Source organism: Sarcophilus harrisii, chromosome 3 (genome assembly GCF_902635505.1).
Source record: "Sarcophilus harrisii chromosome 3, mSarHar1.11, whole genome shotgun sequence".
NCBI lineage: Eukaryota > Metazoa > Chordata > Mammalia > Dasyuromorphia > Dasyuridae > Sarcophilus > Sarcophilus harrisii.
The window spans coordinates 494,696,411-494,720,335 of NC_045428.1; the positions used below are offsets into that span (position 1 = coordinate 494,696,411).

A 23,925-nucleotide genomic window follows, 5' to 3' on the forward strand; every position below is an offset into this window, starting at 1 on the left:
GCAAATTCAAACTTCTTACTTGGAAGAAGGGTGAAGACGAGCTTTTAAAGAGCTGTTCTCGGTAACTACCAGATTTATTTTTAAAAAATGATTCCAGAGAACTCAGCTCAAGACTTTTGCATTTATATTTTTTAATAAACTTCTTAGCAATGTGTTCTCTTCAAAGTAGTTCAGACTTCAAAGAGGGCTCTAGTCTGAAGAAAACCAGAAGGAAACAGAAATAAAGTGGCTAATAAATCTCTAGAACAGCTGTTCCTATGGAAAATGGATTACTGTTTATAGAACAAAAAATAAGTCTAAATAGCATTAAAATCTTAAATGATGAGAACAAGGGTATTCAATTACTGACTACACCTCTAATCGCAATTCACTTAGTCTAAAGCCTAGGTCCTGCCAAGGAAAAAAAAATAAGACAACATGATATGTTTGACAAATAAGAGAGACAAGTAAAACATATTTTGGACGATGAACTCAGATGGAAGAAGATCCTGGTATGGAGTTTTTCTGTCATAGTATAGTCATGTTTGATTTTTGTAGGTGTCCAGGTAAAATAAAAGATTATTTACAAGTCAAATTTTATACCAAAAAACCAGAGGGATCACCTGGATTCTTTAGTTATATCAGCTAACACTTGAAAAAATGGCAGCCACTGAAACCTGAACATTTTTATCATTCAAAAATTGAGGTAGTAAAAATATTTCAGATTTGACAATTATATTAAAAACCATCCAAGTCAAAGCTATTCCTTATTTGAAGTAATATACAACAAAATTTCATTGTAACAGAAAAATTGGGATAGGACCTTATAATTTGTGTAAAGGAATTTGACCTTTATTTAATCTTAAAATGTACCAGTATGTTGGCAAGTGAAATGTGAGTATATTATTTATATGCACTCATGTCTCTGAATTAAGAACACATGCTTACTTTGTTTAGATGTCAGAATAGTGACCACATGGGAGAGGTTTGACTTTAACAGATGGATGATGTCAGTAACTTACTCTTTACTGGTTGTGTTCTAAGCATTCCACTGAAGTCCATTCCTGGTTCTCTCATCCCACCTCTCTGTAAGTACTGAAAAAGGTGACTCTTCCTACCCTCTGACCAAATTTCTTTCCATTAAACACTTAACTATGTTGGTCAAAAACTACATCTGTTTCCTTGTGATTTACTTTTTAATTCTTTCAGCAATGACTGCTCTACCAAAAGACAATTATGGGAATATTTTGATTGTAGCAGGATCAGGGCATTTTTTTTGTTATTTAGAGGGGGGAAAAGCCTGCTTATTTATAAGTGTTTTTATATTTGGAGAAGATAGGCAACATTAAAGAAGAAGTTGGATGCAAGTGGGCATTGGCACTGAATAAACTCTAAACACAAATACAAAACCCCACAATGTAAAAATTCACCATCATTTTACACATACACATACACACACACACACACACACACACACACACACACACTCACCCACCAATATTTTAGTATGGAAGCCACTGAAAGGTACTTTGCTTGGCCTAGCAATCTCTTATTTATTTAAAAAATGAAATTTGTTCCTTTGAAATTTCTGTGTTTTCAATGAATTCCACTGTATGATTCTAGTATAGTGAGAATTCTTAAGCTGAGAAGGCTAGAATTCCTATCGTCCTGTCCTTGGAAAAATACCTGCCATATTAGAACATAGTCATTTAGAAGATTGATCACTCTACTCCTTCCTGATAATGAAAGCAAACATCTTCATTTTCTTATTTGAAGGTTTTTTTCTTAGTTCAATTCAAGTTGCAGTAGTAGAATAAAATCTAGGTTAAAGATTCAATCCAGAAAGTTCAATTAGGTATACAGAACTTCCTACCCAGTTCTACCTTCCTGCTATGGAAAAGAATACAATAATATCTAGGAAAAGACACCTTTTTCCTAATTGTTTCCTAAAACAATCTCTACCTTTTCTGAGCTGAGAATAGCAGTGAGTTAAAAGACAGAATCAATGATACAGGATTTTCTCCACTTCTCTTCTCCCTTCCCTTATTATCTTTGTCAATTCTTACCAACTCTTCAATGAAACATTTCACTAAAAACCCTAATGGGTAAGGGCCTGCAGGAGAGACTTCTGAGGCTACACTCCCGGGAACAGCTCTGTGGCCTGCTTTCCTTGTAATTCTTTTGTCCTAATAGGTTTCACTGAGCAGTATTTATGGCCTCTGACTCTTCTCCTAAGTGTAGGACCTAGAGACTAAAGGTCAAATAGAACCAGTGTGAAAACTCTGAGTAATGGACATCTAATGTCCTTTTTCTATTTTAAGATTCTATCTTAAAGTGGTGGTCTCCATGTTCTACATAGATGAAAGGGGTGACAACTAGATTTTTCCCAGTTCTCTCTAAAGAAAGTGATTTTAGCCATGAAGAATGTTGTGGTTCCTTGTGAATGGGCAAATCAAAGCTGAGTTGTTTTTCTCTTAAGTGGAGGCTTTCTGGCAGTAGTACATTCTACATTGTGCATTCTCCAGAAGCATTATATAAGGCTAACTCTTGCCTTCCCAGTAATAAAATGCTTATGTAGCATTAGAATTAATTAAGTCACAATGAAGTCTAATCAATAAGGACTCAACAATATTATCCACAAGAGATCTCTATGCACTCTCAGACATTACAGTTTTTCACTGTAAATTAATTTTCCTTTAGCTAAATGGCTGCCTTCACTATATTTGCTTACAGGTGGTTCTCTGGGCAAAGAAACAAGCTAGGCTTTCAACAGCAGGCTTCTGATGGTTGCTTTCATGTATCATTAGTGAGTTTAATGCTCAAGAAATAAATATGCTCACATAAGGAATTGAGAAAGCTTCCTCGCTAATCTGTGCAGCTGCATATCTGGTTATTCTAATGTTGAACTCATGCAAAAACTTAAGCTACTACTAAATTTTAATTTGTAATTCCCTAACAGATCTGGACCCAGAGTGGTACTTTAAGGACTATAATACCAAAAAAGAAAGAAATGAATGAAGAAAGGAGGGAAGGAAGGAAAGGAGAGAGGGAAAGAAGGAGAGAAGGAAGGGAGGGAGGAAGGGAAAGGAAGATGGAAGGGAGGAAGGAAGGAGGGAGGGGAAGGAAGGGGGAAAGAAGGAAAGGAGGGAGGGAAAGAAGGAGGGAAGAAAGAAAAATGAGATCATCACACTACTTTATTTGGGGACTCAAAGTCAAATTTATATTAAAAAAATACCTTTCTGAATTAATTTATTTGGTCTTTTGATGTATATGTATATATGTGTATATATATCTTTAACATAGAGAAATTGGTCTTTAGTATGAAATCATATTAAATCATGAAATCATTTAGTATAGAATCATAACATTTAAGTTTCTTTGGTATTACCTTTCCTCTGAATATCCCATCCCAGTTCCATCACAATTCTTTTTTTCTGTTGAATATTTCTACATCAAATTGTTTGTATATGTGTGTGTTCAATTTCTCTTTGTCCAGTTAAAATAAAAGTAAAGCTCACCTGATGCCTTATAATATTCATATAACACAAATCCTGAGACAGGTATTACCGAGAAGAAAAAAAGCCTTGGATCTAAAGTCTAAATCTGGGTTCATAGACTGCCCCTGTTACAGACTCTTTTCAGTTTCTTTGCAAGTAAAATGAGCTTGAACTAGTACTAGATGATTTTTAAGCTATTTTCCACCTCTGAGCCTATGGATTAGTCAGTCAGTCAGTCAGTCAGTATGTATTCTTTCCCATGTGCCACGCACTGTGCTAAATGAGCAATTCAAGTGAAACCTAGCAAAATCTATTATAACAACCTAGATTAATTCCGTCAATTAAAAATAAAGTTTCTACTTAACATTTTGAGTTTGATGTAAGTATTCAAGAAATGAAGGTTAGTATAATAATTAATTTTCAATAAATATTTGAATACCTATTATTACTAGTATTATTAATAACACATTTACATAATGATTTACAATTTGTTTCAGATCTCACAGGTTTAGGTGCTCTCTCTTCAATGTGCAGATTATAACCTATCCTTCCTTCCTTTTATATGCAACTCAACCCATGTTCTCTCAGAAATCTTCCAAAGAGAGTCAACCCAGCATATTGAAGACCTTCTTGATATTAAGTGCATACCAGTACATGGCTCTCTTTAACAATGAGATGATTCAAATCAGTTCCAATTGTTCAGTGATGAAGACAGTCATCTACAACCAGACAGAGAACTGTGGGAACATAGCATTTTTACTCTTTAAAAAACCAAAAGTGAATACTAGAGTAAGGGATATGTTTTTGTCCATCTGACAAATCTTGTCAATTCCTTTCCTTATGATACACCTTGATGCTAAACCTTTATAACACCTATCTTGTATATATAGTTCGCTATTGGTCAAGAAAAACAAATTCCTAAAAGTTTGTGTATAAAAATTATTTTATTATGCCCCTAGAATTCATCACCTTTCTGTCAGTAAATGAGCAGTATGTTTCATCACTGAAATTTTGAAATCCTGATTAGTCATCGTGTTGAACAGAATTTTTAAGTCTTTCAAAGTTATTATTCTTTATAATGTAATTGCATAAATTGTTCTATTGCTCCTCTTCATTTCACTCTGCGTCAGTTCATATAAGTGTTCTCAGAAGACTTTGAAAATATCTTTTAGTCATGTCTTACAGCACAATTAATATTGCTTTCGACTATTCTCTCCTTGATGTTATTATCCTTCCTTTTAATATCCCACTCCAACTCCATCACACTTCTTTTTTTCTGCTGAGTATTTCTGTACCAAATTGTGTGTGTGTGTGTGTGTGTGTGTGTATTCAATTTCCCTTTACCCAATTCAAATAAAAGTAAAGTTCATCTTATGCCTGATTCTTCTGATCCTTTCTCCTTTTTTATATTTTTCTTCTCTCACACACAAATTATAAGAAATTGAATGCCCCTTTGTCCACTAGTGGATTTCTCTTCCCCCCCCACTTGTTAAAACTATTAGAATAGAAACAATCTGCACTGCCACCCCCCCACTTCTGTTTGCTTCATTTAATTCTTTCAATATCTTTTATAAGGTATCGTCCCTAAAGGCCATTTATATCTTTTTCTTCATTAAGAATGTTAAGTCTTAGCAGGATGAATACAAAGGCTTGGAGAGACATACATGAACTGACACTTAAGTGAAATGAGAAGAACTAGGAGATCATTATACACTTCAACAACAACACTATATAATGATCAATTCTGATGGAAGTGACTCTCTTTAACAGTGAGAGGATCCAAATCAGTTCCAATTGATCTGTAATGAACAGAACCAGCTACATCCAGAGAAAGAACACTGGGAAATGAGTATGGACCACAACATAACATTTACACTCTTTCTGTTGTTGTTTGCTTGCATTTTTGTTTTTTCTTCTCAGGTTATTTTTACCTTCTTTCTAAATCCGATCTTTCTTGTGCAACAAGATGTATACATATTGTATTTTAACATATACTTTAACATATTTAACATGACAGCAAAATAATGGTTTGGTCATGAATACTTATTGTGTATCTAATTTATATTTTAATGTATTTAACATCTACTGGTCATCCTGCCATCTAGGGGAGGGGGTGGGGGGTAAGAGGTGAAAAATTGGAACAAGAGGTTTGGCAATTGTTAATGCTGTAAAGTTACCCATGCATATAACCTGTAAATAAAAGGCTATTAAATAAATAAATTAATTAATTAAAAAAAAAAACATATTTAACATGTATGGGACTATCTGCCATCTGGGGAGGGGGTGGAGGGAAGGAGGGAAAAAGCTGAAATAGAAGTTTTTGCAAGGGTCAATGTTGAAAAATTACCCATGCATATTTTTTGTATATAAAAAGCTATTAAAAAAAAAGTTAGTCTTTATCATCACATATAGTCCCTTCTAATACTCAAATAAATTTAACTTTCTAGGTTTCTCTTGATTCATGTTTGTATTCTAAAATTCTTATTCAGCCTTTTTTTTTTAACCAGGGAAGATGAAAAGCCTTGTATTCCATGAAAGTTCCATTTTTTTCCTCTATAGAACTATATTTAGATTTGCAAAGTCATATTTGATTATAAGTCCATACATACAATCTGTATGTAATTTGCAAGTCTGCCAAAAAGCCAAGCATTTATTAAATACCTGCCATGTGCCAGGTACTGTGCTAAGCATTAGGGATACAAATATGAAAAAAGAATGACACTGCCTGCTCTCAAGGAGCTTATAATCCAGTTCCAAATTTAAATAGCCATTTGAGAAATAAGATGTCTGAGATGAGCTTTCTCCTTAAATAAATGATCTAGAGTTCATGGGCTCTAATTCTAATTAGTGAAATAAGCCCTTGAGAATGTTGTATTCTAAAATCTCTTGTTTATAATTGAAACTGTCAAATCTAATGTAATCCTGTTTATGGTTCCTTGGTACTCAAAACTCCTTCTGGCCACTCGAAGTATTTTTTCTTTGACAAAGAAGCTCTAGAGAATGGCTATGACATTCCCGAACTCTTCATTTTAGGGTTTCCTTAAACTGGTAGATTCTCTGAGTTTTTACTTCTCTCTTTGGTTCTAAGAGATTTGGGAAGATTTCACTTATGATGTCATAAAATAGTGTCTAATTTTTTTTTTTAGTGGTTTTTTGATAGTCCAAACATTCTTAAATCATCTGATTTTTTTGGTCAATTGTTTTTGATAGGGAATATTCATCTATCTTTTAAAAGTTGATTTTTTTTTTTTAAACAGGAGTAATGATAATGGCTGCTCATATATCTATTTTTTCCCTTGGCCCCAAAGGCAAAAAATTACCAACTCTTTGGGAATTCCTCACATTCGTAAGTTCCAAGGTTCTTGAGCTGGGACCTCAAATTCAACCTCCTCATTTTAGAAGAAATTGTAACACAGACAGTAAACTTATCAAAGACCACATAGTTATTAAGTACCTACATTCATCATGATGGCTCTTCCTTCCCTGACTTACATCACACTTTTTCCTTTTCTGAATTCCCATCAATTTACCCCCTCTCCCCTCCATTTCCCCTTCTCTCCCTCCCTCTTTCTGTCTTTCTTCCCTCTCCCCACAATATAGAACATTACAGATTCAGTGCTATAGGAAGCTACAACTGAGAAATTTTCTTCTATGCAGACACTTGCCCAGAGTTATGAATCAAGCACATTTTGGAAGCAATGAATTGATGCTGAGACATCTTGGCTTAAATAACCACTTTCTTTCCACTTCTCCACAATACCCACTCTAACTCTTAAGGACTTAATATTCTATCTTACTTTCGAGTCCATTCATTTCTGGACATGCAATTTCTTCTTTTGACTATGGTGTCAGCTCCTTGAAGGTAGGAGTTTTCCTCCTTCAAAAAAAAAGAAACTCAACTAGTAAAGAACATAGTGAAAAAAGCTCTGGATTTCAAATCAGCAAGACCTAATCTCACTTTTGATTTCATGGACATAGACACGCCACTTAATCTATAATAGCCTCAGCTGCCCCATTTGTAAAATGGAGCTAAAAATATATGTAATATCTAATTCATGTGGCTCTTATATAGCTCAGATGAAATAATCTAAGTAAGACATTTTGCAAGTTTTGAAGTACTTGTATATATTTATTATCACATAGTCACACTATGGTCAGCAATACCACAGAATGTTTTTTTTAAGTCTCAGGATTTTGAAAAAAACTTCTAAACATCTTCTATATCAAGTGAACTGTCTGGACAATGCTGGGTATAATCCTACTCAGAAACAGGAGAATGTAGTAAATTACTATTGTGCCTTTAGGATTACTACATATATACATACATGGAGCATCTATAATGCTTCAATATAGTACTACTAAGGGAGACAAAGAATGAAAAACCTAACCTTTTCATCTTTCATTAAATTATTCTTCTGATGTCTTTTGCATACATGACTTGGAATTCAATTAATGGCTTCAGATAGTATCAAACACATCTGTATTATAGATAACAGATAAAAAAATCACTGCAAACTTTCAAAAGTTTGTATCCTTTTCTGTAATCACTATGTAGCTACTGAAGCTTTTGTTTCTACTTCTTTCATAAAAGAGCAACTATGTCAATTACCAATCTCAACTATCACAAAAAACTCAATCATGCAGAAAACCTTCATGGTATAACAGAAATATGAAAGAACCCATAATTTTTAGCTCACATTTTACTCATTAAGAAACTTGTTATGAAGAACATGGTTAGGAGCTGTCAAAAAAATCCACTAGCAAGCATAATGATTGTGGTCGGATAAATGAATGGTTGGAAGTCAGAAGAGCGAGATGAGACGGCTTTTTCTGTAATACTCTAGAAGGCGTTAGCTTGTCCAAAGTCTTTCACCTGAACAAGACATCTTTGACAAAAACAATGCTCATGATCAATGCAAACATTTAACTCGCTCTAAGTGGAAGGAATGCAGTGTTAAGCTTGATTCATACCTAGGGAAGTCAACTGCACAATTACTTAGTCATTTCATTAAGATAAACCTTTTTTTATTTTTTTATTTTTTAATAGCTTTTTATTTACAAGTTATATGCATGGGTACTTTTACAGCATTGATAATTGCCAACCTTTTGTTCCAATTCTTCCCCTCCTTCCCCCCACTCCCTCCCCCAGATGCCAGGTTGACCGATAATGTTAAATATGTTAAAGTATAAATTAAATCCAAAATAAGCATACATGTCCAAACCGTTATTTTGCTGAACAAAAAGAATCAGACTCTGAAATATTATACAATTAGCCTGTGAAGAAAATCAAAAAATGCAGGCAGGCAAAAATAGAGGGATTGGGAATTCAATGTAATGGTTCTTAGTCATCTCCCAGAATTCTTTCCCTGGGCATAGCTGGTTCAGTTCATTACTGCTCCAATGGAACTGATTGGGTTGATCTCGTTGCTGAGGATGGCCAGGTCCATCAGAATTGATCATCATATAGTATTGTTGTTGAAGTATATAATGATCTCCTGGCCCTGCTCATTTCACTCAGCATCAGTTCATGTAAGTCTCTCGAGGCCTTTCTGAAATCATCCTGCTGGTCATTTCTTATAGAACAATAATATTCATATACCACAATTTACCCAACCATTCTCCAATTGATGGGCATCCACTCAGTTTCCAGTTTCTGGCTACTACAAACAGGGCTGCCACAAACATTTTGGCACATACAGATCCCTTTCCCTTCTTTAAGATCTCTTTGGGATATAAGCCCAGTAGTAACACTGCTGGATCAAAGAATATGCACAGTTTGATAGCTTTTTGAGCACAGTTCCAAATTGCTCTCCAGAATGGTTGGATGTATTCACAGTTCCACCAACAATGTATTAGTGTCCCTGTTTTCCCACATCCCTTCCAACATTCCACATTATCTTTCCCTGTCATTCTAGCCAATCTGAAAGGTGTGTAGTGGTGTCTCAGAGTTGTCTTAATTTGCATTTCTCTGATTAATAATGACTTGGAGCATCTTTTCACATGGCTAGAAATAGTTTCAAAGGATAAACCTTTATGGATGAACCCTAGTGATGGATCAGACCAAAATGCTTTACTGGATACCCATGATTTGGGAGGGAGGAGCTGAAGGCACCTTGGACTTATTATGAGTGAAGATCTACAGCAAGGATTGTTATCAATTTCAGGGGGTCCCTGAATGAGGAATGGAAAACAATTACATCGTTATTTTAGCATAATTAGTTTCTCTGTAGTCCTATGTATCTTGTATTTAAAAAGGTTTCTCTTATCAGTCTCCAGTCTTCAGCAGAAGGCCAAAAGAGCCTCTGGCACAGAAACAATTTGGCAGCCCTGGCTCACACCTTTCACTAAGGTCTAAGTGAGACCCTGGACAAGTCATTTATCTATCCCCTCTCAGCTTCAGTTTCTTCTTCTGCAAAATGGAGGCTTGTGAGGAGCAAATGTGTTGATCTATTTAAACTGCTTTGCAAACCTTAAAGTACAATGTACAGTGTATATATAATATACATTGACCATTATGTGTTTTTCTGTTCTTTACAAGATACTGCACATAAAATAGGTAAATGTTTACTAAATAAAAGATGAACAGAGGACAGAAAATCCAATTAAGCTTTGGAAATAAGGCAAGAATAAGAAAGATTCTAGATGCCTACGTGGGGAATGACCGCAACAAAAGCAATTCCCCATTTTGCCCCACTGTTAAATCCTTTCTTTTCAGGTATATAGTAACTCTAGAAAGAGATGGCAGCATAATTCACTCAGAATGTTATAGAGACCAGAGAAGTTGAGAAAAAGTTTTTTTTTTTAATGCTACTCTATAAATATCCTTGAAAGATGCTGACCCCTAATCATCCTAAGAGACTAGGACATAGAAGAGTCAGACCTGCTTCACCTTTCACACAGAAGAATCAAAATAGGAAACTACTCTTCTCTCACTTAGTAAAGATCCACCTTTTTTCAGTTATCACCTCCAGCGAAATGGCATTTCATTAAAGTGAAACAAGGTGCAATTTTTTTTCCCTACTAATTCCCAAGGAGGCTACATACCTGTCTGGATCACTGTGTCTGAGTCAATAGGTTCAGACATGTATTTTCTATGTTGTCCCTTAAAATGAACACAGATTATTCAACAAAACTAATTGCAACTCCTCTGAAACCTTCTCATTTTTATGTAAAGACAAATGGCAAAGTGCTTTAGATTCCAGGCACTGTTTTCAGACTTAACACCTTCCAAAAGTTGTTCACTTTACTGCCCATTCATTTATTTATCTGCTTATTTATTCGTTTTTTTGAGTAGGAGTGGGAAGGTGAGAAATCCCAGATTTCCACAGGAGTTTTAAGTAGAAAACAATGATGTAAAATTAGTTGTCACCCTCAGTTTCAATTCAAGTTTCAGGGAATAGCAGTTATTGAACTGAGTCACTATGAGTATGAGAAGAGTCATATTGCTGGCAGCAAATAAGCCAGGAAAGTGGGGTCTGAGGAAAGTTTCCTGTCTATTGTGTTGCACTGCTAATTCTTGGTGCTAGTAAGTGACATCTGTGGTACATGCTATCAACTCCCTTACCTGTGGACATGAAAAATGGAATTCGGAACTTTCCACTCAGCACCCGGGCCCGAAGATTCTGCAGGGTGCTCCCATCAAATGGCAGGGCACCACACACAAGCACATAGAGGACCACTCCAAGGCTCTGCATCCCAGACAGAAAGCATACATATAATCAGTCCACCAGAAAAGAAACAAAATAGATCAATATAATGTGAGCATGAAGATAGCAATCAGTCATGCACATTAAAAAATGGAACTAATTTGTTTTCTTGGAGAAATAAAACTGTTGAACATAAGTCTGTGTCAAGACAGAATTTTTAGAATATGTAACTCTCCTTCACTGGTGTATTTTCATTTCAACTTAATACCATCAATATTTCTCTAGCTGTTATCTTTCTCAAGTATAGTGTGGCAATAAAAGGAAGAATCCTTCGTTCTAGACAAAGCAACCACTCAAACTAATTAGAACTTTGGTATTCATGTAATTGCAAGGGAATTTCCATATGGTAGCCTATCACATATAATGTCTATTAGGAGGTAAGCCCCATGGGGTGAAGATTTGATCAAGATTCTGCTGCTTTATAAACACAAAATTTGTAGGATACTCTAAGGTACTCTCATCATTAAAGACAAGTATGCAAAGTTTCAACTTACCCAAATATCCACTTTGGGCCCATCGTATTCCTTTCCTTCAAAGAGCTCAGGAGCAGCATATGGGGGACTCCCACACCAGGTCTTGAGTAATTGCCCTGGGGTAAAGATGTTACTGAACCCAAAATCTGGAAAATAATAGAGAGAAGCAACTACTGTTAACTTAAGTTCTAGAAACAAAGTCATCTAATAAAGATAAGCTATGTAAAAACTTAAAGCAATCTCATTATGATAGACAGTCACTTAAACCAAAGGCTGAAAGAAAAATGGAGAAATGCAGAACACAGGTTGTAGATCAAAACTAGAACTATAGATGACATCCGGTTTAAACCCCTCATTTTAATAGCAGAGGAAACTGAGGTCTTGAGAAGTTGTGACTTGCCAAAGATCATTCATCATTCATTCATTAACTAGTTGGTGGAAATAAGTATTTATTACATCCCTACTGTGTGTCAGGTACTATGTGAGGTGATGGAGTTAGAGACAACCTACCATTAGTCACAAAAAAAGGGATATAAATAAAAGGGTAATTTTAGGAGGGGAATCAATAATGCGATTGAAGAATGAAGAAAGGCCTCCTTTATGAAGAGGAGCTAAGGAGGGAATACTTCCAAGAAATAGGAGACACAGTGTATAACAGCACACTCACAGGAGAAGAAATGTCATGTGAAAAACAGCATGACAAGAGTAAGAAGAAAAGATACAGTTTGAACCTGGAGGTTCTGATTCCAAATCCAATACACATTTCCACGTGCCATGACCCCAAAGGTTGTGTGAAAATGGATGCTCGCATCTACATCTGCATAAGTGAATTCTATTAAGCATTTAAAGAATAATTAATTCCAATATTAAACAAACTATTTTTTATATTTCAATAATAAAATTTCCCCAAATACATGTAAAAAGAATTTTCAACATTCATTCTTCCAAAATTTTTGTGCTCCAAGTTTTTTCTCCCTCCTTTCCTTAAACCTTCCCTTCCACAAAATAACAAGCAATTCAATGCAAGTTAAATATGTATAATCCATTTAAACATATTTTCATGTTTGTCATACTGTGCAAGGAAAATCAGGCTAAAAGGGAAAAAACCCACAGGAAAGAAAAAGCAAACAACAACAAAAAGGTAAAAATAGTGTGTTTCAATCCACATTCAGTTCTCTCTTTGGATATAGATGAAATTTTCTATCCTATGTCTGTCTACTGGAATAGGTCACCACATTGTTGAGAAGAGCTAAGTCTATCAGAGTTGATCATCACATAATCTTGCTGTTACATACAAACTATTTATAATACTAATGGAAGGCAGAACCCTGACAAACTAATTCTACAGTACAAATGTAATCTTGAAACCTAAGCCAGGAAGTGACAAAGCAAAGAAAATTACAAACTAATATTTCTAATAAACAATGATGCAAAGATTTAATATTAGTAAGTAATCTACAAGACATAAATTTTTTTCAATGAATGAATGAATAAGGTATTTATTAAACAAGCATTTATAACTGTGAAAATCACAGTGCTAAGCACTGTGGATACAGATAGAGAAATCAGACTGAGCTGCTCCCCAGGAGCTCATATTCTAATTCAGAAGAAAACGTGTAAGGAAAGATCCAGTTCAAGTCAGATGGAAAGGTCCCATGTTCCCTAGGGCATACAAAATAGATAATGATAGTATCATTTCCACTGAAAAAAATCCTATCAGTTTTGAATTTGCATCAATTGACAGTACCGAGGACTTTGGTGAGAAGAATTTCCTCATCTGGTTCTGGAATAGCTGGGGCTGCAGCATCCACAGGAGTAGTTGCCCAGATGTAGTCCCCCAAAGGGGCTGCTTCCTAGGATGACAGCTGGGAAGCAGCACCATTCCCAAGGTTCTACACCATCAGGTTTTGAGAGGAGATGATCATTAAGGCAGCAGTGCTGGTGCTCTAACCTGTCTGACACATGATGGGGGAGAATGGTTTTGGGGCTGCCATTCATCCTGAACTCTTGTGTTCATCTGCACAAGATTTGGCAGTACCTCAATAGCAGATATCACTGCTGATAATGAGGAAAGTGAACCTCTTCTCTGCAATGATTTCTCACTTCAATGATGACTCGGAGGGAAGGGGAAACTAAGCTGGAAGCAAGTCTAGTGGTCTGGAAGACAATGCTATTGCAAGGTTCCTGGGTTAGCAAAGTCTAAAGAGAAATAGTCACACTGGTGGTAGTGATGGAGGCATGTCTCTCCCACAGATTGCTCTATTATTTTAGCATTATGACCAGGCTGAGCTTATGTCAGAAATGAAGGATTATTCAACATAAGGAAAATTATAAGTATTATAAACCATGTTAATAATATAAATGAAAAGATTTTGATACAATCTAAAAAGTTTTTGACAGAATACTATACCTACTTCTTTTAACAACTCTAGAAATCATAGGGAAAATAGATATAATTTACTATATTAAGAAAAAATCTATCTAAATCCAAGAGTAAAGATTATATATAACAGAGAAAAATTAGAGACCTTCCCTATAAAATTGGAGGTAAAGAAAAGATGCCCATTATCATCAGTGCTGCTTAGCATAGTGTTAGAAATATAAGTTATAGTAATAAGACAAAGAAAAAACTGAGGGAATAAGCATAGCTTTATGCTTATATAACCATATAAACCATCAGCAAACAAGCTAGAAAGAGAAATTCCATTCAAAACAATTATCAAAGTTATATAATATTTGGAGTGCATATTCCAGTATTTGTCCAGGAGATATTTAAGTCTAACTATAAAACAATTTTTGCAGAAATAAGACATAAATGATTGGAGAGAAAATTAATTGCTTATGGTTAAGTTGAGTCAGTATAGGCGAAATGACAATATTACCTAAATTAATTATTTATTCAGTCCTGTTAGTCCAATCTATCAAATTATTTTATATAGCTAGGAAAACAATTAAATCCATATGAAAAAAGAGAAAATCAAGAATTTTAAGAGTAATGATTGGGGGGGGGGGAGTAGGAATGCTGGGAGTAGTGAAGGGGGAGTTGGTATCTATCAGTACCTATTCTCAAAGCAGTAATCATTACAATGATTTGTTACTGATTAAAAAAGAGAAAGGCTAATCAGTGGGACAAATTAGATATACAACTTAGCAAAGTAAAAAACCCAATAGTATGTCATTAGATAAATCCAAAAACCTCAGTTACTAGCAAAAAGACTTATTACCTGACCAAAACTGGACAGTAGTTGGGCAGAAATTAGGTTTAGAACAGCACCTTACATCAAACAACAAAATAAACTCCAAACAGAAAACATAACCTAAATATAAAGAAATTAAAGAAGAAGGAAGAAATTACCATTTGGATTTATGGATGCATTCTTCAAATGGAGAAGAAGAACAACATACAAATTAAAATAGGCAATTTTGGGGTAGCTAGGTGGCACAGTGGGTAGAGCACCAGACCTGAAGTCAGGAGGACTTGTGTTCAAATCTGGCCTCAGACACTTAACACTTCCTAGCTATTGGGAGCCAGGGCAAGTCACTTAACTCCAATCGCGTCAGGGGGAAAAAAAAAATTAAACATAGGCAATTTTGTTTAAATAAAACTTAAATGTTTTTGTACAAATTGAATGAAGTAAAATTATAAGGGAAACAAGTTACTGGGGAAAATCTTTGCAGCGAGTTTCCAACATATATAAGAAAATGACAAAAAAAATTTAAAACTAAAGGCCGTTCTCAAATGGATAAAGAGGTTTTGACAAGGAGATTTCAAAGTAAGAAATCCAAGCTACCAAAAACCATGTTAAAAAATGCTTGAAATCACAAACATTTAAAGAATTGTAGATTGAAGTAACTTTGAAGTTCTACTTCAGAGTATCAGACCACCAAAGATGACAGAAGAGGGAAATAGCAATTTTTAAAGGAGTTATAAAGAAACAGATACACCAGTGCATTACTAATGGAGCTACGAATTGGTGCAACAATTCTAGAAAGAAATTTGGACAATGCCACCCAAATTACTAAAATGCATATGCCCTTTGACTCAGATATGGTGTTAAGTCTAAATCCCAAAGAAATCAAAGAAAGAGAAAAAATATCTATATGTACAAATATATTTATAACTACTTTTTCATAGTCCTAAACTGGAAACTGAAGAGATGCCCTATTGGAAATGAGCTTAACAAATTGTGATACATTGAATGTAAAGGAATATTCTTGTGCCATAAGAAATGACAGAATGGAAATTTTCAGGGGAAATTTAAAAGTCCACTATGAACTGATAGAGCAAAATGGGCAAAAGCAGAACAATTTATACAATGAAAATAACATTACTGAGAAAAACATTTTTAAAGACTCTAGAAATCTAATCAATCACAGAGTATAAGTCCAAAAGAATGAAAATAAAATGCAGTACTTAATTCCTGCAGACTTGCTGACCTTACAATTTAAACACACACACACACACACACACACACACACACACTTTTCAGACCATGTCAATGTGGGAATTTGGCTTGTTGGATAATTCAGCTATGTATTGATGGCTTTAAGTTTTCTTTTCCATCTTTTTAAAATTGCATTTGTTCAGTGGGGGAATAGAAAAGTACAAGAGAAAGATTATTTTAAAGTTATATTTATTTAATATTTTATTTCTCTTCAATGACATGTAAAAAAATTTAACATTTGCTCTTAAAAAGTTTGTTTCAAATTCTTTCTTCTTCCCTATCCTACCTTCTCATGGAGAAGGTAAACAATTTGCTATAGGTTATTCATGTGCAACTATGTAAAACATTTTCCCATATTAGTCATGAAAGAAAACAAAGACTTAAAAAAAATCCAAACAAGAAAACCAAAGTAAAAAAGTATGCTTTGATCTGCATTCAGACTCTATCAGATCCTTTTCTGGAAATGGAAAACAATTTTTATTATAAGTTTTTTGAGATTTTCTTGGGTCATTGTATTGCTAAGAAAAGCTAAGTCATTCACAGTTTATTACTACACAATATTGCTGTTCCTATGCGCAATGTTTTCCTGGTTCTGCTCATTTCACTTTGTATCAGTTTGCGCAAGTCTGAGAAAGCTTAATTTTTTTAAAGGAAAAAACACATACTATCATAAACACATATTTCAATATTATTCATTGCTGTGCCATGATATTGCTCTGAATAAAAACTCAGGCACCAAAACTCACTGCCAATGAGGAATAGTGATAACATACTTAATCATCTTACTACTACATGTTCCAAATCACCAATTATTAGAGAAACTCATATTAAAACAATTTTGAAATTCTACTTCATTCCCATCAGATCGCTAAAGTTGATGACAAAGGAAAATGACAATGATTGGAGGAGCTATGGTTAAGACAGGTAAGTATAGTAAAACACTTTATGAAGTCATGGATAGGTACAGTCATTCTGGAAAGAGATTTGGAACTACATAAAAAACATCTCTTAATATATATCTTATGGCACAGTGATATAACTATACCCTAAAGAAATTTTTTAAAAGGGGAAAAAGACCAATATGTTAAAAAACTATGTAACAGTTCTTTTTGTCATAGCCAAAAAAAAAAAAAAAAAAAAAAAGCAAAAACAAAGGAGTTAATCATCATCTGGACAATAGCTGAACAAATCATGATATATAAATGTGATGTAAAATAGTTTAAACTTCAATAGCTTAAAATTGCTCTAAGATTTTTGTGATATCCTGTATTATTGCATCAAGAGATAAAAAAAGTGGTTTCAAAGAAATCTGGGAGCATTTTATGAAGCAGTGCAGAATTAAGTGAACAAAAGCAGCAGAACAATTTATTTAATAATGATATCTATAAAGAAAAACAATTTTAAGCATATAAGAATCATAGACTGAGCATGACTCCGGAGGTCTTGCTAGGGAAGCATGTCTAACTTTCTTTTGGGAAAAATATAACAGACTACAAATATGGAATGAGATATATGTGGTTAAAAGTGATTAATTTACTTGCTGTCTAAGGGGAAAGGGTGAGGGAAAAGGAGGGAGAAAAATTTGAAACACAAAGTTTTGCAAGGGTGAATGCTGACAATTATCTTTGCATGTATTAATCTGTGATAAAGAAGGGTTTTCCAAGGAAGAAGGAGGAGGAAAGTCATCAGGAAATGGCACAAGTGTGCACGCACATGCACGCATATGCACACGCACGTGTACACACACACACTCACTCTTCAATAAAATATTAATGTTAAAAAAAAGTCTAATATATTATCTCCAATTTCTTTTCTAGGAGTTATTAAACTTGTCAGTGAAAACCTGTAGATATAGTAAATCTATATTGAAGTAAATCACTTGTTAGAAGTTTTTCATGTTATTCATTGGAAACTTGGAGAAATTTGATCTAGGTACTAAGACTGAACCCAAAAAGTAGGTGTTAATGGTTTAAACTCATATGGAAAAGAAGTTGCCCAAGGAATACTTCAGTGATCTGAGTTTAAACCTGAGCTGGTTAACACTGTTAATGATATACAAGGTTGTCTTCCCAAACATCAAGGTATATGTTACCACCCCTGGTAGTCAGGATTTTTTGAATTTGTTTGTATAGTACACACTATTTTACAAAGTCCACACAATGGTACCAAGTATTTGGCTTTTTGTTTATTTTTTGCAAGAGACTGTGACAGACTACACTAATTTAACACAAGCACTTAAAAGATTTTCCTAATAAACAAATGAAAAATATACAAGATTTTTCTTTAATCAAGGAAGAATTTCAATTATATAAAGTTTTCTTGTCTAATATGTCCTGTTACATAATTTTTCCTATCATGTACAACCTTCATGTAAAATTTCTTTTGGAAATTGATTGCAATTTGTTAGGTTTATTTTGGTCTCCTTCAAAAATTTCCTAATAACTTGCAATTATGCCTCTTTTTAATCAAAAGTAATTTTATGATCTTCTTCCTTTCTGAATCCTCCCTTATGATAAAGTAACATTTGAGTAAAACTTAATTCATAAAGCAACTGTGTATGACAGCATATTCATAAATTTCTATACTCTGTCTCTCTCAGAGTTAAAGTTTCCCCTCTCTTTTCTCTGAGATCAAGATATATCTCCACAATTAATCTAAGTCTGGCAGTAATTTAGTGCTGTTTCTGTTTATAGTATGATAGTCTTTTTTTTTTTGGGGGGGGGGGGCGCAGAGGCAATTGGGATTAAGTGATTTGCCTAGAGGAAGTGTTAAGTGTCTGAGGCCAGATTTGAACTCAGCTCCTCCTGACTTCAGGGCTGTGCTCTATCCACTGCATCACCTAGGTGCCCCATAGAAGAGTCATTTTATATATTGTTTTCTTGGTTTTACTTTCTTTTTTACATCTGTTTACACAAACATTTCTCTGAATTTCTCAATGAGCACTTATGATATAATATTCCATTATGGAGCTTTTTGTTTTGTAATTGACCACCCTAGAATATATGCACAATACTGGAATTGTTCTAGCAAATCATAAATGCACCTTAGTAGCTTTTCTTGAATAATCACAAAGATACATACAACATACACACATACCTACAATAGTAATTTCAATACAAGACAAAAATTTAGGAAATAAAACAATTCTAATTTAGGTAAGAAATTATATATTAATTTTAAGTGAATTCACTTGTAGTTTAATAATAATAGTAATAGCTACATAGCCCCAGCTATGTGCCAGCCACTGTACTAAGTATTTTATAAATATTATCTCATTTGATTCTCATAAAAATCCTGGAGTTAGGTATTGTGATCATTCCCACTTTACAGATAAGGAAACTGAGGCAACATGACATATCAGAATTACATCACTAGGAAGTGTCTTGAAATCAGGTCTTCCCAACTCCTGGCCTGGCACTCTTTCCATTGTACCACCTAATTTCAAAGTGAAGCAATGTACACCAATGAAAAAAATAGTTAACAACTTGGAGTCCGACAAAGAATTTATATTAGCAACTGTACACCTCCAATCCAAAGAACTCATTTTGAATGAGTAGTAAAAAATGAACATTAGACTGGTTTCAGAGACTTCTCAGGAACAAAAAAATCCATTTATCACTTAAACAACAAGCACTTATTAAGTGATATAGCAGGTGCTAGGGAAACAAAGATAAAAGTAAAAAAAATTCCTGACATAGAGAAATCTATATTTATATTTGTATGTATAAGATGTCTACATTTCCTATTTATAATCTTAATTATTTTATAGTAAGAATAAAGACTTATGATCTAAAAACATGGGACAATCTATCTAGAAAATGAAAGGAAAGAAGAGATGAGGAATTCATTAAAATGTATACTCTTCCTCAGACAAGAGAGTAGTGTTATGTATTTTCTTTATGGAGCCTAGGGTTTATTTATTTTCTTCCTCACAAGAAGCTCTTAACACAATTTGTTAGATTTCTTTTCTAACTGTCAACATTTTGGTTGGTTAATACTAGATTACAGGATGAAATGGTAGTTTGTGTTCTTTGCTCTTAAATCAGAGAAATCAGCTCTAATTTGAATCACATTTCTATCTTCTAGGGAAGATTTAAATAGCAAGGAATTGCTACTAATTGGACGTCTTTGTTAAAATTAAGAGTTTGGTGCTCTCCAATGCATTACGATTTAAACCAAACTAATAAAAAAAATTTAAGGCAGGGTGGATGGGGGGAAGGGAAGGGGAGTGGTTCTGGTAAGGGAGGCCATCCTGTTTCTCCAACAGGAAATTTTATTATTTGGTCCATCACTTCAGAAGGATTCTACTGATTCCATTTTGGGCTCATTAGGAAACGATCCTAATCAGAGTCAAATGGAATGGGATCAGCAAAGATGGCCAAATAACAGAAAGACCACCAGCCCAAGATATGATCGAGAAAGGCAAGAAGAAATCACAGGGCAACATCGTTCTGGCACAGATCAGCACAAGAAGACAGACGCAGAGTTAAGTACTGGGAGTGAGCTAAGTCAAGGGCCTACAGAGAGCCTTAAAACACATGGTCTGAGTGAGGGTCTGCTGACTGTATGCATGGCAGAAAGCAGTAAGAAAGGCCTAGTCATGGTGCTCTAACCTAAAAGTGAAGTCAGGGATTCAGCTCCAGGCCAGGAGAGGAATGCAGACCAGTGCAAAGCTGTAGTTCTAGCCCTCTGTCAGGTTCTTGGAGTCAGCCCACAGCCAAGGGCTAGAGGGAGATGAATCATCAGGGCAGAGCTCAGGCTAGCAGGAAGCCTGCACTTCTGTCACTCTGAACCTGTAGAAGCTTCAAGTTAGCTCTAGAGGCCGGAGACAGCAGCTATCTTATCAGCGCTCCAGATAGGGGCAATACCCAATACCCATAAGGCAGGGAATCTGCAAAGCCCAGAACAAGAGGGCAGCAGTAAGACCATCCTAGAATTGACTGATTAAAGTGCACTGCAAGTATGAAGCTTTATGACCTGGGATCCTCCGAGATCCAGAAAGAACACAGCACTCAATTCCTGAAGAAAACTGATGGCAGGGCCCAGCTAATACAGATCAGCACCAAACAAGGGCCCAATATTCCCTCCAGAAGGGAGAAGGCCATGACCCGAACACAAAGTCCTAATTCAGAGAGTAAGATGAGATGAATAAGTAAACAAAAAGAGACCAATGACAAAGAGCTTTTATGTGGAATACCCAAGACACAAATCCAGGAGAGGAGAATAACTCCCCAGCATCTACAAGCAAAATCTTTAATGAAGACACAGTTTGACCACAAGATCAACTGGAATTCTTGGATGAGATAAAATAAGAGCTCAGAAAAGTGATGTTATAAGTAAAACAAGTTTGGAATGAGAGTTCCAGGGGAATGAATTAGAAAAGAAATGAGAGTACCAGAAGAAATACTTGAAAAGAGGACTGACATTGGACAAGTACAAAATCAAATCCAAATAAGAAACTCCATGAAATTTTGAACATATCAAACCAAAATTAATGCTTCCATAAGATAACAAAGCATAATAAAAATTAAAGGCTGAAAAAAAATGTGAGATGTTATCTATATCCTTCCAAAAACAATTATAGAAAACAGGCCAAGAAGAAAAAAGTAATTAGTATCAATAGATCACCTGAAAGCCATGACAACAAAACACGGATACCATATCTCAAGAAATCATGAATGAAAGATGCATAGAACAATCAAAATCAGCGCACAATACACACACACACACACACACACACACAAACACACACACTCACTCACTCACTCACTTCACTGGTTACCTCCAGAAAGAAACAACAAAACAAAAACCCCCAAGAATGTCATTAGACAAAATGTACGCTTTTATGTCCAAAAAAATAAAACATGCTGCAAGCAATCAGAAAGAATCAAAGTACTAAAGTTGGAATCATCCCAGACTTGGCAACTACAACTATTTAAGAATCAGAGACCTTGGAATATGATATCCAAAAGGCAAAAAAGCTTACAACTTTGGTTTATAACCAAGAATAACTTGCCCTTTAGAATGGACTACAGTCCTAGAGGAGGGGAAAAAAGGGGAAAGTGTTTCAAGCATTACTGATGAAAAGACGAAAACTAAATGGAATCCTTGAAATGAAAATAAAAAGCATAACAACTAGAAGAACTCAAGAAAAATTAAGTAAAACTATTAAAGAAACTGAAAGGAACTATCCAGGGTGAAGTGAAAGGAATTAAAAAGGGGTAAACTGTTTTTCTAATAGAAATGAGCTTCCCTCCAGAACCCTAACATCATCAGGGATCACAGGGGAAATTAAGAAAAGCAGAGAATTTGAGGTTGGTTTTTATTTGTTTTGATGACATAAAAGAAGACATGGAAGGGGAGAGGGATTAAGAAAAAAAGGGAAAAGAAAGGAGGGAAATATATTATCTCAAAAAATTGGGGCATATAAGTAAAAGACTATAGAAACAAGGAGGTAGATGTCTAGACAGCAGACTTTGCTGAACTTTTACTTCCAGCTATCACTAATTATACCTTTTAAACTCACTAAATCTCCAACACAGCAATACCATTAAGTCTGTAACCCAAAGAGATCCAATTTTAAAGCAGAAAGAAATTAAACATATGGAAACTACTGGTTTCTCATGGAACAAGTGGGTATTGATTGTCAGAAATCATGAAGTTCATAATGGTATTCACGAAATGTAAGGTCTTATTTTGGATTAGAAAACGTAATTCAAAGTAAATGGACAATTTATTTCACTAAACATAACTGGTTGGGAGATGGCTCTACAAAGTATTCTCCTTACGTTCCAATCTCATCTCTTTCACATAGGTCCACTCGTTCAATGGCTGGCCCTCAAGAAAATGCTTTGTGAATTTGGAACTGCTCAATTCATTTTTGTCTATATACGATATATTTATGTTTTTACATCTCAGCTGTAGGTATCTGATGAAGAGAGAAAGATTAATCTAGATTCTAGAAAGAATGTTCCTTATGCATTAAAATGCATGAGGCAAGAGAAAGAGATAAACAGCTTATGAAAAGCATTAAGGAAACTTTTGGAGAAGAAGATCTGTAACTACTGTTATCCTATAATAAAGAATTAACTTTTTTGTTATTTTCACAAGAAAATGTTAAAGAAAATCCTGTAGTTGTCCTCAATTGTGGGTAGGGAGATTACAGGAGAAGCACCAACTAAGTTAGAAATTGTGTCCCATAAAAATCTATTATGGGTACAAAATTTACTTATATTAAAGAACAGAACTATTTATGCACATAATATATACATACATATATATAATGCATATATGTTCACATACACACAAAAAATTACTTTAAAAGCATGTAAGTGAAAGACATGTTGAACTTAAATACCTCTGCTATACTCCAATAAAATACTCTGTAGTCCTCGACAAAACATTGTATATCAAGTACCCTTACAAGGTACCATTTCCAGGATTTTCCTTGTTGTTTTGTGACAATTTGGAGAAAGATGGTTTAAACCAATGTACATTTTGTTAATTTTTAAAATCATAATACAAATAAAATGAACTCCACTGGGAGGAAAAGATAATTGGAAACTAAATAGCTTAATCAATGAAATTTGTGAATCAAAAGACAAATCATAGAAATAGGTAATCTCACTAAAGAAAATGACAACAATGAAACAAACATACCAAATTTTGAAGATGCAGTCAAATCAATGATCAGGAGAAAAATTATGTACCTTAAATACTTTCAACAACAATAAAAAGTCTAGTTCAATGAATTAGGAATGAAATTTAAAAATGTAAAGGCAAAAACCTAAAAATCCTCAGCCAAACACCAAAATATAAATTCTGA

At 34.5% G+C, this 23,925-nt stretch overlaps 1 protein-coding gene across 9 annotated transcripts in view; it reads right to left on the minus strand.

Annotated features, from left to right (window-relative positions):
- SIK3 (SIK family kinase 3) overlaps window positions 1-23,925 on the minus strand; it is a 263,061-nt gene that overhangs the window by 42,628 nt on the left and 196,508 nt on the right. For 8 of the 9 annotated variants that reach the window (XM_031961307.1, XM_031961309.1, XM_031961306.1 and 5 more), the window contains 2 exons: window positions 11,677-11,801; window positions 11,041-11,164 (listed from right to left, as the gene is read on the minus strand). In XM_031961307.1, coding sequence (XP_031817167.1) covers window positions 11,041-11,164; window positions 11,677-11,801 — 249 coding nt within the window. Of the gene's footprint in view, window positions 1-11,040; window positions 11,165-11,676; window positions 11,802-23,925 lie in introns of those variants that run through there. The other variant, XR_004233220.1, reaches the window with a different exon arrangement.